This window comes from Antrostomus carolinensis, unplaced genomic scaffold (genome assembly GCF_000700745.2).
Source record: "Antrostomus carolinensis isolate BGI_N321 unplaced genomic scaffold, ASM70074v2 scaffold30550, whole genome shotgun sequence".
Taxonomy (NCBI): domain Eukaryota; kingdom Metazoa; phylum Chordata; class Aves; order Caprimulgiformes; family Caprimulgidae; genus Antrostomus; species Antrostomus carolinensis.
The window spans coordinates 1-13,636 of NW_010288209.1; the positions used below are offsets into that span (position 1 = coordinate 1).

Here is a 13,636-nt window from a genome sequence, read left to right on the forward strand (position 1 = left end):
CTTCACTCCACCCCACCCACCCAGCTGCGCGAAAGGGCGGGAAGAGGAAGGCGGGCGCAGGGGCCCCTCCCCTTAGTAGGCGTGGCCACGGGAGGCGGCCTTCGCCATCACAGACTCACACCCCAGCATGGTCTGGGTGGGAAGGGACCCTCCAAGGCCCATCCACTCCAACCCCCTGCAGTGAGCAGGGACAGCTTCACTAGAGCAGGTTGCTCAGAGCCACATCCAGACTGACCTTTAATATCTCCAGGGATGGAGCCTCCACTACCTCTCTGGGCAACCTGCTCCAATGATCTACTACCCTCATACTGAAGAACTTTCCTAATGTCCAACCTAAATCTGCCCTTTTCTAGTGTAAAATCATCACCCCTCATCCTATTGCTGCCTGGCCCTGTGAACAGTTCTTCCCCAGCTTTCCTACAGGCACCTTTCAGGTACTGGAAGGCCGCTATAAGATCTCCTCGGAGCCTTCTCTTCTCCAGGCTGAACAGCCCCAACTCTCTCAGCCTGTCCTCACAGGAGAGGTGCTCCAGCTCTCGGATCATCCTCGTGGCCTCCTCTGGACACGCTCCATCAGGCACACGTCCTTCCTGCGTTGAGGGCTCCAAAACACATCAAAGGCTGCATCCCCCGCCACTCATACTGGAAGGACCAGTTGCAGGCAGTCCTAGTGTGATGTTGGGCAAAGGAGATATGGAGAGCAGAAGCTGTGTTACCGAACCTTCACAATTCACAAGTGTGAGAGCCAGGCTGGCATACTTTTAAAAGTGAAATATAAAAAAAAAATTAAGTTGAAATACCAGTATCATAAGCAAACACCACAGACCATGAGAAACTGGAAATAAAATTATTTTCTTTTGTATTTAAGATGAGGAATACAACTTTACAAAATGTGTGCATTTCTTAATTATTGCTTTTGTTAATGACAATTCAAGTGAGATAACGACTCTGGTAGTAACAGAACAATGGAAAAGTTATAACATGTACAAAAATATTAACAACATTTACATGAAATAACAGATTAGTGACATGAACACAGCCAAATTCAGTCACATTGTCAACTGCTGCGGCTCCACCGACCTGCCTGAAGGCTGAATTCAGCTCAGTACCTCTGTGAAAAACGTGCTTTTTTACACAACACTAACAATTTTGTGCTTTCACATACACCTTGGAATTTTCCTTCCTCAATATACACTCCACCACAATGCATTCATACTCACGTGTGCCCTTTTCACACTCAGCAACAACTTTGCCCAGCTTGTTTTGAAGCAGGAATATGAAATAAAAGGGATGCAGATAAAATACCTCAAGCCACCTGAGGCAAGTGTATACCTTAACGAGTGCCAGACTACTAGGAGTAACTGTGATTGTAATGTTAATGACAGCAACAATGACCTCAGTGCAAGGCATTTCCTAGCAAATACTGTGATTTTTAATGTTTTAATTTATTTTTTCAGTGAGTGCCCACAGGTGCCAATTTATCTAACACACTAGAAGCAAAAAATACAGGAGTGACGACCTCACTTACAAGTCAAAGTGCCACCTTGCTGGTGCTTACATGTTCTTGCTTTAACAGCCTGTTCTTAATCAGCAAACCATGTGCTGAATTTTAAGCATGCAGTTATATCTTACACAGGAATGTAATGGGATTCAGGCTAGTTCATAAAGTCAAGCTGCTTTGTCCAGAGATGGACACAAGCTTGTGCTGAAATATATGTCTGAGTTGGGAACACAAACAGGATGTCTAAATACAGTACTGGACTGAGGCTCTGCCTCAAAAACAGTTTGCATCTGTGCCTCCAACTAAGTCACACACAGCCATAATTTAACAAGTGTACACCCAGTTTTTGCCTAGATCAAAACGTCCTGCCCCTGATTCCCAAACAATCTCCAGCAACAATCTCATACAAACCACTTCTGGGGATAGGTGGAGGGGTGGTGGAGCAGACACTGAGTAAACAAATGCAAATCCTTGGTCCTTAATTCCATTTGCTACTAACACCCACCCCCAAGAAATTATCCTATTTGCTTATGTCTCCCTCTCTTTGAAATAAGCAGTAAGGCAGGGCTGTAACACCCAACATGGTAAGGAAGGGGCCAGCCCAGGAAGGCACAGAAAGGTTCCTCAAGCCAGGCATGCGTGTATTGTCCACTTCATCCCTCTTCTCCTAACAAACCTTCCCACCTCTGCAGCTTGTTTTACTGCTGGCAGCTTGACTGTCACCGAGTTCCCCGTCTCTGGCAAGCAGAGATGATCAACCCTCTCCCAAAGGCCTCAGAAGGTAACGTCTCTACAGTGCTTAAGAACATGCAAAGTGCAATATAAGTGCCAAATGTTCTTATTTTAGAGATTAATGAATTAATACTCCAAGAAATATACGCACTGAGGTAACTATAGCTTAAATATTACATTTCCTCACAATTGAAAAAAACCCCAAAAAACCTCATAGAACTTTTCTCTCTAGAAAAGATGAATCCTGAACACATCACTGAAGTGGTAATACCTTATTTATATTCTGTCAAGCTTAGCACAGCCATAGAGTACCCTTCTGGTAAAAGCAAAACCAGGGAACTGAAGTTCTCAGAGAAACTTAAGAACTCTGCATTGATTATTTCCTCAACGACCATCTCTGTGATATTTCCAGCACAGGTCTGCTCCCACCCATTACACCTAGAGAAGCAATGCACAATCCAGTTTCAGATCTAGCATTCTGATAGCTGAACAGCCAGAAACATCCACTAGCCAAGGGTAAGTAGGAGCATAAACCTGCATGAGCTATCTGAAAAGTTCAGGTTTGGTCCCTTAGGAAAGTCCACGCTCTATCATTTGGGAGTCTGTGACAGTAAGGCTGTATGGAATATCCAATGCACAAGCTCCTATGAGAGCACTCCAGCTACCAAGTATAAACTTCTTATCCTGTGGTCAGAAAAGGATCAATGCAATAATGAATTCAACACTGCACATACTTTTCCTTTTTCATTCCTGTTTTGGCTTTGGCCAATAATGGACCCAAGATTCAACAGACTAATGATCTGGTTGATGAAACCAAACCTTGCATTCCTATGCACTGTGTGACAGATTTAAGACATGGCACAAAAGAGTCCATAGCACCCTAAACAGTAAACAAATACTGCTGCAAAATGCTGACATAAGTACCAGAATTCAGCTGCTTTCCAGGTGTAGAAAAAACACTGAAAACATCCCGACAAGATATCCTGGTTCTGCTGAAACACTAACAGCTGTACTAAGTAAACCCGCTTAGGGGTTTCATTGTCTTCTTACTCCAGTGCTCCCGTCAAACATTCCCTTCATCAATGCTCTGCAACTGAAGCCTTTGGCTAGCATGGGGCCTGGCACCACGGCGTGTGTTCATACCGCTTCCTGGAAGAGTCCGCACAGGGAACAGAGCTCCTGGTAAAGCATCTTCCCCAAACAAGGCGATTTTTGCATCAGCTTCAATGGCTCTTGCTAAACTGGATGCATAACTGTCCAGCGATTTATGGACTTCAGCTTTGACATGAAGAACAGAATTCTTTGCAGCTTCTGAAGGGGGAGGAAAAAAGAAAAAGCAACATATCAGGAAATTAACAGTTGATCAGCATGGCTGCACAAATCCTGGAAGACTAATATTGATCCTTTTGTAAAGGTATGAACATGCCCTTGGAAAAAAAAAAAGGCAACATATCAGAAAGTTAACAGTTGATCAGCATGGTTGCACAAATCCTGGAAAACTAATACTGATCCTTTTGTAAAGGTATGAACATGCCCTTTGCAAACTAACCACCCTACAGAGCGCATTTATCAACAATACCCAGGGGTCCTAAACCATTATTCTATGAACACAAAGCTTTCAGAGTGACCTCCAAGCAGAGAATGATTACCTCCAAGTGGGGAAAAAAAAAAAATAAAATCTGAAGCATCAAAGTGCTTATACACATTTACCTTTGAACTAAGTGTATGTTGAATGATTTTCTGAATCTGAACCTGTGCATGCAGGATTTTATTGCTCTGAATTTGTACCCAACTGTAGTCAACAGCCTGATTTCTGCTTACTACCCAAAGTCCAGGATTAGGGACAATCAGAATTGTCTGGCATCAGACAAGAATACATGCAGAAGACAGGAACAGAACCCTGAATTTGTACTTTCTCTGCTGTAAGCACAACACAGAGGCTTACAGGGATTCTCAGTGCATTTGGACTAAGATCTGGCACTTCACTGACACGAACAGTGCAGTTTAAGAGCTATTTCATACTATGTTTTAAGCCCAAACACCAGAAATTGTGTTTATGGATTCAGAGTCCCAAAATTCCAAGGGCTTCTTCCAAGTAGTGATTAAAATCAGCAGTATGTTATCCTTAGGCTTAAATTTGTTCCAGTTGTGCTGTAGGACCCACTTCCACTTCCAGCGGGGAAGTTGTAGAGCTCTCCATGCCAGGAGAGGTTGAAGACTGCCATTGCAGACAGTAGGATACTTCTTCCTAACCTTTTATTACCTTGGATACAATACACCTGCTCTTCAGCGTTGATGTAGTTGCTTTTGTAGCATCTATATACCTTTCTACCCATCATGTTGAGCAACACAGGTGTTCATCCTAAATGTAATTCTTCAGTGAGGCTGCTGAAATTATTTAAAGTCTCAGAGATCCTGAAAACCCTGAGACATACCAGGAAGAATTGCTAAACCTGGGGGGAAATTTTGCACTAAGACCTCCCTCTTTCACTGAACAAAAGATTAGATGCCTGCCCCTATGTAATCACTCAGAAAGGTAAGGGGAAACGTATGGTAATGTATTTGTCCAAGGAAACAATCAGCTCATGCTGGGAAGAGGGCAAAAGTGAATTTTGCCAAGATGTTTGAAGAGAAAATTCCACAGGAGTCTTCTCATTATTTCAGAATCATAAAAATCAGTGAGGTTTTATTACTTGATTCTTAAAGGCATTTGACTAATTTTTGTACTGCCCACAATAATTTATTGTTTAGTAAATTCAGTTATTATTAAGTCTTCTAGCCCACATTACTGTAACTGTAATTATCAGCTTAAATTAAATTAACTTTGCCATTTTACAGATGGTCACAGCAACACTTTGATAGCACAGAATCAGTGAGTTGACTGAAAAAAAGTACATGTGGTTCATCTATTTTCACCCATATCTGCTGAGGAACATAGTAAAGGAAGTGAAGTAAAAGTTAAGCAAAAAAGTGAAACAGAATGAAATTATATTCAAACCATCAAAGTCTGTAAATGGAAGAACTTCAAGTCTGAATGACAAAGTTGAGAGTAGGCAGCAAGTGAGAAATACTGGGATAATGGAATCAAAGTATGAGGGCAGGAAATCTATTATCTGAGAAACACAAAACAGACTGCAAGAGCCACCAGATAAGTGGAGTTGCAGAGAGGATACCACTGTGCAAGATAAATAGTGTGTATGCATGGAACCCCAGCTCCTGACTTGTGCCCTCGTCGGTTGCTACTTGAGATCTGGAAGAACACCTTACTTTCTGTTGTACCTGCATGAATGGTCAGGTCTGTCAAGGTGAACAGTGGTCAGATGTATTTTAAGGCAATTCTAAAGGTCCTGGAAGGCCTCCTGAGCAGGTAATATAATTGCTTTTGAGCATTTCCATACTTACCCCTAAACCCACCTTTAATTTGCTCTACTTCATCTTCAAACGTCACTGAACTCCTCCTTCGAGGAGCATAGATGCAGTGTAGGGCGTGAGAGCCATCTGAGCTATCATCTTCAAGAAGCATTGCATCTGTTCCTGAAACAAAGCAAGAGTTCTCAAGCAAAACAGAGTAATACTGGAATACAATATTTAAGCGGTGGCAAAAACTTTTCAGTCTATAGCAGTTCCTTCCAAAGATGTCCAAATCCAGCTTTTGTGAGTAAATTTCAGCTTGAATTAAACCCTGCACAGAAAATTAATGAGGTTAGAGTTTTCATTGAAAATATTTGGAGATCTTTTCTCATGAGCCATCTAAAACCTCAAGCAGCTCCAAAGTGCTCATCTGCAGAGCTTATAATGTCAATAGGACAGCAGACAAAAGTGAAACCTTACCTACAGTAAATAAAGGGTGAAGTTGAGGGCAACATCCCATATTTCCTGACGAAGACTGAAGGCTAACAATGGCTACCTGAGAAGCAGACAACCATAGCTGCCAAATGTCATGCTTGTAATTAGACCTGGACGGAAATCTGAACTGGAGATTTTTTCCTGCTCAATTCAGTTTGTCTCTAATAGCCTATTTTTACTTTCTTGAAGTGTATTTTAATGGACAAAAATCCCTTGCTGGTTGGGAATAATTTTTGTCCAAGTGAGCCTTTTTTCCAGTTTAGGAGTCTCTTTACTTCACCTCCCTGCATTTGCTTTGCACTTTTCCAATACAAGTTTACAAGCACAAGGAAATTAATCTAAAATTCACCTAGGCATCTCTGCAATGCTTTCAGACAAAGGGCAAGACTGCAGCCTAGTCCTCCCTTGTGATGCTGGTCTCTGCTGTGTAAGGGAGAGGTGAAGAAAGCATTTTGGGGAGACACTAGGACAGTGCTGAGCAAGCAATCCTCAGGGAAGTTGCTGTTGGAAGACACAGCTTGGATACACTTGATCTGTGGCACTTTACATTAGGTCCATTTACTCCTGTGGTGCTACAACAGGCCTAGGACAGAGAGCCTTTGCAGGTTTCATAACTCCTCCAGATAGTGGCTTCACATCCCTCTTCACCCACTTGACTGGTTTTGATCCCCACATTTACTGTTTTTGCAGTAAGAAGGTGTTCCAGTGCCTGTTTTACAGAAAGTGAGACAAAGGCATGGTGGGGGTATACACCTCTAGACAACATGCTGCTCTATAGGTCTAGGCTTTGCTGGCAATTCATTGTGATATAGCAAAGCAATAAACTTTTTAAGGTGAAACTTTGTGTTGTGCCATACACCTCCCTCCAGCACACAAGAAAGAGAATGAGCTGCTGCCCCAATGCACAATCCCAAATAAGCTGATGTTCCGTGCTGCTCTGTGATCAGCTGGGTTTGAGGCTTGCTCCTGAAAACAGTAGACTCTTCCTGATCTCCAAGAGCACAGAATCCACCTCAGAAATGCGGTGTGCAATGGAATGCTGGCACTAGGAAAAGAGATACTTTCTTCCATGGAGCAGAATTTTAGTGCATTTTTTCAAATAAGGCTAGCAAAGAGACTAACTAGTCTCTTATTCTTACAGGGTAGATCTTTGTCCTTGGAATAATTGATAAGGCAGCATTTCTAGCAATCAGGACTCTGGTCTCCCACTTCAGTATTTTGCATACAGCTGGCACCACTTGAATTTTTTTCCTCTCCTATTATTTTATCTGTTTTTCACACTGTGAAAAGCCCAGCTTCTGTTGACCAGGGCAGATAAAGACACAACTGCATTGCAGGCCACAGGATCATGTACTGCAACAGAGAGCATTGAAGAAAGACATTGAAGAAGGTCCTGGTGTTTAGTTTCTCACACTAAAGGCACCCAGTGAAGCAGTATTTCACAAGGGTGATCAGTGTGTATCCATTCCCAGGCTATGGACCATACCCCCTCCATAACAAACAGTGGCACTTCTAACAGCATTAGCTATGTATTTGGTTTGTTCATTTGTTTAAACTCCTCAAAAGATGGTAACACAACATCCTCTTAACTGAGGCAGGTTTACCAGGATGCTATGCTCCTTTATCACATACAGCTGCAGAATACCCACAACAGGCAAAAAAAAAACCTACCAGTGTAAATCAACTACCAAAATAAATCCCCGCTCCACAGACTTCCTTTATAGAAGTAAAAAACAAACCTCTAACACGAAGCAAATGTTAGAAGATCACCCTCTGGTGTTTCTAGAGCAGAGATACTTTTTTAAATAACTGTGGTGCAGTTAAGGAATGGTAGCCGAATTAACTGCCAGGAAAATCTAGCTACAGTTCTGGATAGAAAATTCCCGGCAGAACTCTTTTTCCCTTTTCCAAATTGTCTTGAGATTGAGAAATCTTAAGTAGTAACAAAATCATAAGCTGAAACCATCCTAAATGTTTATGTTTACACTGCAGGATGAACAAGACAAGTTCTCTTACAAACTAGGAAACAGAAAAGCACATTCTCCACAGCATTTTGTTTCTCCATTCCTTGTAGATACAAGGAAAGTCCCTGAAAAACAACAGAAACTAAAGAAGGGGGAGACAGAAGCAGCAAGTTCTGTTTGCTGGACACATTATCAAGGGAGGCTCATCATTCCTTAGAGCAAACAGTATTTTGCAAGTAAACATATGGAGAGCAAAGAAGGAAAAAAGCAACTGCAGCAGTTTTGTTGTGACAACTGGAACAGATGCTTCATGTCATCCATCCACCAGGAGACATCTGTGTGTGTAAATACAGATTATCCCAGAGAGTTCTGCCAAGTTACAAGTGCAATCTTCTGCCCAAGAAAAGAGAGCAAGAGACTTTTATTTACCTGAATCCTGTGAGCAGCTGAAACCTGTGTCTCCTGTGCTGCTGCTGTTTCCTAATGGCCGCCCACCTGCCATGAGGGCAGTGAGATGAGGAGACAGTCCCAAATCTGCAAGAGTTTTGTTCTTGTTACACAAGGAATGTTTAAAGGGTCTGCAGCAGGAAAAACCTCTTTCAGTAACACCCACTCTACTGCCTTATTTATTATTCTACATATAAAACTTACCTTGCTGATCTAGAATGCACAGCATCTGGACTTCCCATCTTAAAAATCCTGTCAGCAGCTTTCAGGTATCCTTGGAGTCTTTCCATATGGCAAGTTTCCTTTCCACCTGCACCATCTCCCTCCCACTCTTTCTGCAATTGCACGAGTTTTATCAGCCAGACAGGCTGAACATGGAGAATATGCACTCAGAGAGATGGGAGTATTTGCCAGATACTCTAAACAGAGGATAATCTGGTAGCCACCAGCAGCTGTGACAGCCCATTAGTGTAGCGGGAAACTCATGAGCAAGGCTGGGGCACCGAGTTGCCTGGCTTCTTTCAAATCCTCAAAACAAGAAGGGAAGAGATTCCAGGATTCTTACAAAGGTGCTGTCTTTGGATCCCACTTCAAGATTTGTTTGTGGGTTTGGTTGGTTTATCTTCCTCCTCCAGCTAACACACCTGACAAATTTGAAGCTGGCAGCTTCTTATTGCTTGGAAAGAGAAAGGAATTTCTGTTCTCTTCCCTCCCACCACAGTTCCCAATCTATTATTCATCCATAGCATCTCCTGGATACAGACTTGCCAAAGGGAGGAGTGTCAGAGAGCTCCTGCAGCTTGTGATGTGGCTGCAGCTGCAGAACTCTTTGATTTAAATGGGAGTCTCTCTCAATGATCCCAGGTTGCAGAAAAGATAACAGAAGCCTTACTCTCTCCCTTTCTTTCTGCATTTTAGATCTCCCTTCCCAATTAAATAACTCCAGTTCCTGCCTCTGCATGAATTGTCTCAATGGATCCCCTGAAGATGTCCTGTTTTTGGAAACTTATGAACAAGACGAGGGAAAATATTTAAAAAATCAGAATTTTGTTGCATTGCTACTTTAAAAAAAAAAAAAAAAAACACTCTTTTACATGGTTTTACTTTGCTTATGAACTTTTCTTCAAAACCATTAAGCCTAAAAACTTAATTTACAGAAATAGTAGCACCAGTGTAACTTTAGTGAATCTCCAAGAGTTTACTCTTTTACATGCTTTTACTTTGCTTATGATCTTTTCTTCACAACCGTTAAGCCTAAAAACTTAATTTACAGAAACAGTAACACCAGTGTAACTTTAGTGAATCTCCAAGAGTTATAAAGCCAGGAATCAAAGAACAAGTGCTGCAAAATGTACTATCGGTAGTGCTCAAACCCGGGTAATGCAAAACGGTAGGCACATGAAAAGAAATGCTTGAGAGAGAAGAAAATAAATTATTTTTATTAACCTCATCACTCCATCTTCTCTGGCAGAGAAAACTTTACTAGGAGAAAGTGGTTTACTCCCACAAAACAAAATTTTCCCCTTTCAAGTGTCTATGAAAACCTGAACAAAAGACCGCTGAAACCTCCAGAAACATCCCAGTTTGATTACAGAGCCCTGAAACATGCCAAGCGCAGGCAGACACTAACCTTTGCTGTTACTGGTATTGAGAAAAGAGTGTCTCTTGCGGCCACGCATCTTACCTGTGATCCTATTGGAAATGCTGAATAACCTCGACGTCCTGTGCCGCTGAACAAAGGACTCGCGATAATACCGATCCCCAAAGCACATTCCTAGCAGCTCCTTGCGCACCGTCTTGTTCCACAGTCCATAAATTAGCGGGTGGCAAATGGCACTGGAAAAGGACAACCATGTAGCTAACGTCTCCAAGGCAGGGGAAATACTGTTTTTCCCCCAAAGCGCCTCTGATGTAATTACTACCATGTAAGGCCCCCATGTAATCACAAAAGCACCGATGACAACCAAGATGGTTATGAAAGCTTTACATTGGTTGGCTGAGTAGACAACTCCTTGGAAAGCATTCCTTCGGCTGCCAGAAGAGGACGTGGAGGTGCTGGAGTTCTTCCTCCCGTTCCTCTGGGAGTCCTCCTCCGCAATGACTACGCTACCACAGTGGATTTTGCGGGCCTTAATCCTTGCCACACGGAATATGAATCCATAGCAGATCATCATGACCACAAAAGGCAGCAACGCGCACCAGATCTGCCAAAAGGCAGTGTAGCCAGCCTCTTTATGCCAGGCTGCCACGCACATCCACTTGAATTGGTCAAACTCCAAAGACGACCAGCCGAAAAGGGGAGGGAGGCAGCCAATAAGGGAATGTAGCCACACATACACAAGAGCTACCACTGCTCTGTTGCCTGTTATCTTCATCGGGTAAACCATCGGGTACAGGACAGCATAGTACCTGGTGGGCAAGAAAAGAAAGAGTCAGAGGAGCACAAGACATACAATAAAAAAAAAAAGAACATATTGTAATGACGTTGATATCTAGTTCTATTTTCTCCAAACCCCAAAGCAGACTCAGGGACCCTGTTTATAAAAATAATTACATGTAAAAATACATATCATTGCAGCCAAGACTGTGAAACTTGGCTGAAGGCACACATGCAGCTAATCAATCTGTCCCTGTGTGTGAGTGCATGCTTAGGGTATAATCTGTAATTTTAATCCTGCAGCACGCGGAGTGTTTGAGTGCAGTGAATTCGTGGTAACACACTGGACAGAGCAGTGCACATGTTTCAACGTGGGGAAAACATCATCAGGTTTAATAAGCTAATGTATGCAGAAGTTCACGTTTGGAAGTTTGGGGACAGATCATGCAACTTCAGAGCACTGGAACAGGCTGCCCAGGGAGGGTGTGGAGTTTCCTTCTCTGGAGACATTCAAAACCAGCCTGGAAGCCTTCCTGTGTGATCTCATTTAGGTTCCTGCTCCGGCAGGGGGATTGGACTGGATGATCTTCGAGGTCCCTTCCAATCCCCAACATTCTGTGCTTCTGTAATTCATTATTTCTTGTTTCTCAAGTAGCGTGTTAAACCATCAAGAGCTTTAAAAAAAAACCCTATAGATGCATGTCTGTGTTTTGCATTATTGATGACATCACCTTCTGTTCTGTATCAAAATTTTACAACAGGATGAAGGAAAGATGACACTACAATAGTACAGTGTTATCCACAGCAGCATTTCTCAACTCTATATAAACAGCCAACGAGTCACTCCATGCAGTGACCAGGCAATTCATTATGATTCATTAGAAAAGAGCTGCTTACCGGTCTATAGCTATGAGTCCAAGAGTAAGCATGCTGGCTGAGCTGATCAGCATGTAGAGCAGGGCTGAGAAATTGCACCAAACAACTCCAAAGATCCATTCTCGCCTGATGGAGCTGGTGACAACAAAAGGCAGCACCAGTACAGAGAGCAGAAAGTTGGAGAGGGTCAGGCTGAACACAAACTTGTTGCTCAAGGTGAGAAGGTAAGACTTCCGATACAGGGTGACGACAATCACCAGGTTGCCCAAACAGATGAAGAGAGCAATGACGATTATAGCAATGGACTCGGTGACTCTGACCGCCCCGTCTTCCTGCGTGGTGAGGTTCCTCAGGCCCTTCACATTGCTGAGGGAGGAATTGCTGCTCATGATCAGAACGTGCAGAGCTGGAGCAGCCAAGACATGCTGAGCAGCTAGAAGCAGAACAACGCTCAGAAACATTCAGGCAAGATTTCTTCAAACTCTCTCCAAAGGCTTTTGCCTGCGTTAATTAAAATTTACCTGGAGGATGCAGGAAAACATTTTATATGGGAAAGCGAAGAGCGGGAAATTGCCTGTGGGTACACCAAAGAGGTCAACGACAGCACTAAGCCTAGAACAGGGAAGAAACTGAAAGACAAAAGGAGGTGCAGGTGGGGAAACAAGGAAGAAAATTAGCACATTTTACTTTAAAATTTTCTAAGGCTCTTACTTGTTTCTAAGCCATACTTACCAGCTGTGCATCTCACTCAGTCCCTTTATCTAGGCTGTGAAGAAAGAAGAATGTCACTATCAGTCTTTGTTTTGCTCACTTTAAAAAAGTAACTTTTTAAAAAAATTCTGCTTGTTTTTCTTGATTGTTACCATGTATTCTGCCTATGCACCAGTTGCTGGTGGTCTGTGGATGCCTGGCTAGTCATACGCTGCTGACTCTTTCTTAACAGCTGCTAAGAAACATTCAAAGACCCAGGGATCATTGCACATACTCTCTTAGCATTGCTTCTCCATGTTCATAATCACCTCAGCTACAGCAGTGATTCTATTTTACTGCCAATAAAGGACTGGGGGAACTGGCTTTCTGTACATGCGGTTTGAAAGACACTTCCTTGCATTAAGTCAGGTCCACTCTACAAAAATGTTTGGGAACCTTTAACCCTTGATTTCTCAGTGTTAGCATCCATCCCACTGACTCACAACCTCACTTTGTGAAACCTAGGTATTTCTCCCAATTCCTTAGCAGCCTTTTCCCCACTGCCTCCAACATGCACTCCTACCTACTTCATTCAATCCTTCAGCCATCTGCAGGCCAGCGAACTGAAGAAAAAACACCACCAAAAGATGCAAATAAGCAAAGCAGAAAGGGTTCACCCATCAATATGAAGTTGACGCTAGTATTTAATGGAAATTAGGGACTCAGGGAAAGTTAGCTACACCTGTGGCTGTGCCCACCCATGGCTCCCAAACAGCCAGGAGTACTCACAGGAACGCTTCTGTCTGCTGTGGCCTTAGGCAGCAACGTCAGTCTGGAGAGCCCCGGTTCTTCCATTTTTATCTGTAATTTCCTAAGAGCGCAATTAAGGACGTTACTGGGCCGTGCGCTGTACAACGTAACTTAGCTTTTCTCTAGCAAAGCTGTCTGCCCGCTGTTTGCAAAAGTGCTTCTCCTCAAAGTTTCTCTCTAAAGATGCCCGCACCAGCCCTGGGAGCTTTTCTAACACTGCCTGACCGGTGCCGGTTCCCGAGAGGCGGCTTCCCCCGGGGGGCTGCGGCCGCTCCCCACACGAGCGACGCCCGGGCCGTCTGCTGCTCCCCGTCCCCTCACGGCCCAGCTGCGCCCCGGGGGGAGGAGAAGAGCTCCGGGAGAGGCGGCCCACCCGGGGCAGGGGAGCATCCC

General features: G+C 43.4%; 1 protein-coding gene across 1 annotated transcript; it reads right to left on the minus strand.

Annotated features, from left to right (window-relative positions):
* Window positions 1-3,296: 3,296 nt before the first annotated feature.
* On the minus strand, window positions 3,297-12,204 carry GPR161 (G protein-coupled receptor 161). Its single transcript, XM_010165944.1, has 5 exons — window positions 11,765-12,204; window positions 10,175-10,899; window positions 8,473-8,577; window positions 5,648-5,767; window positions 3,297-3,544 (listed from the first exon to the last, which is right to left on the minus strand). Exons 1-5 carry the CDS (start codon window positions 12,202-12,204, stop codon window positions 3,297-3,299), a joined length of 1,638 nt encoding a protein of 545 aa, XP_010164246.1.
* Between the last annotated feature and the right edge of the window lie 1,432 nt (window positions 12,205-13,636).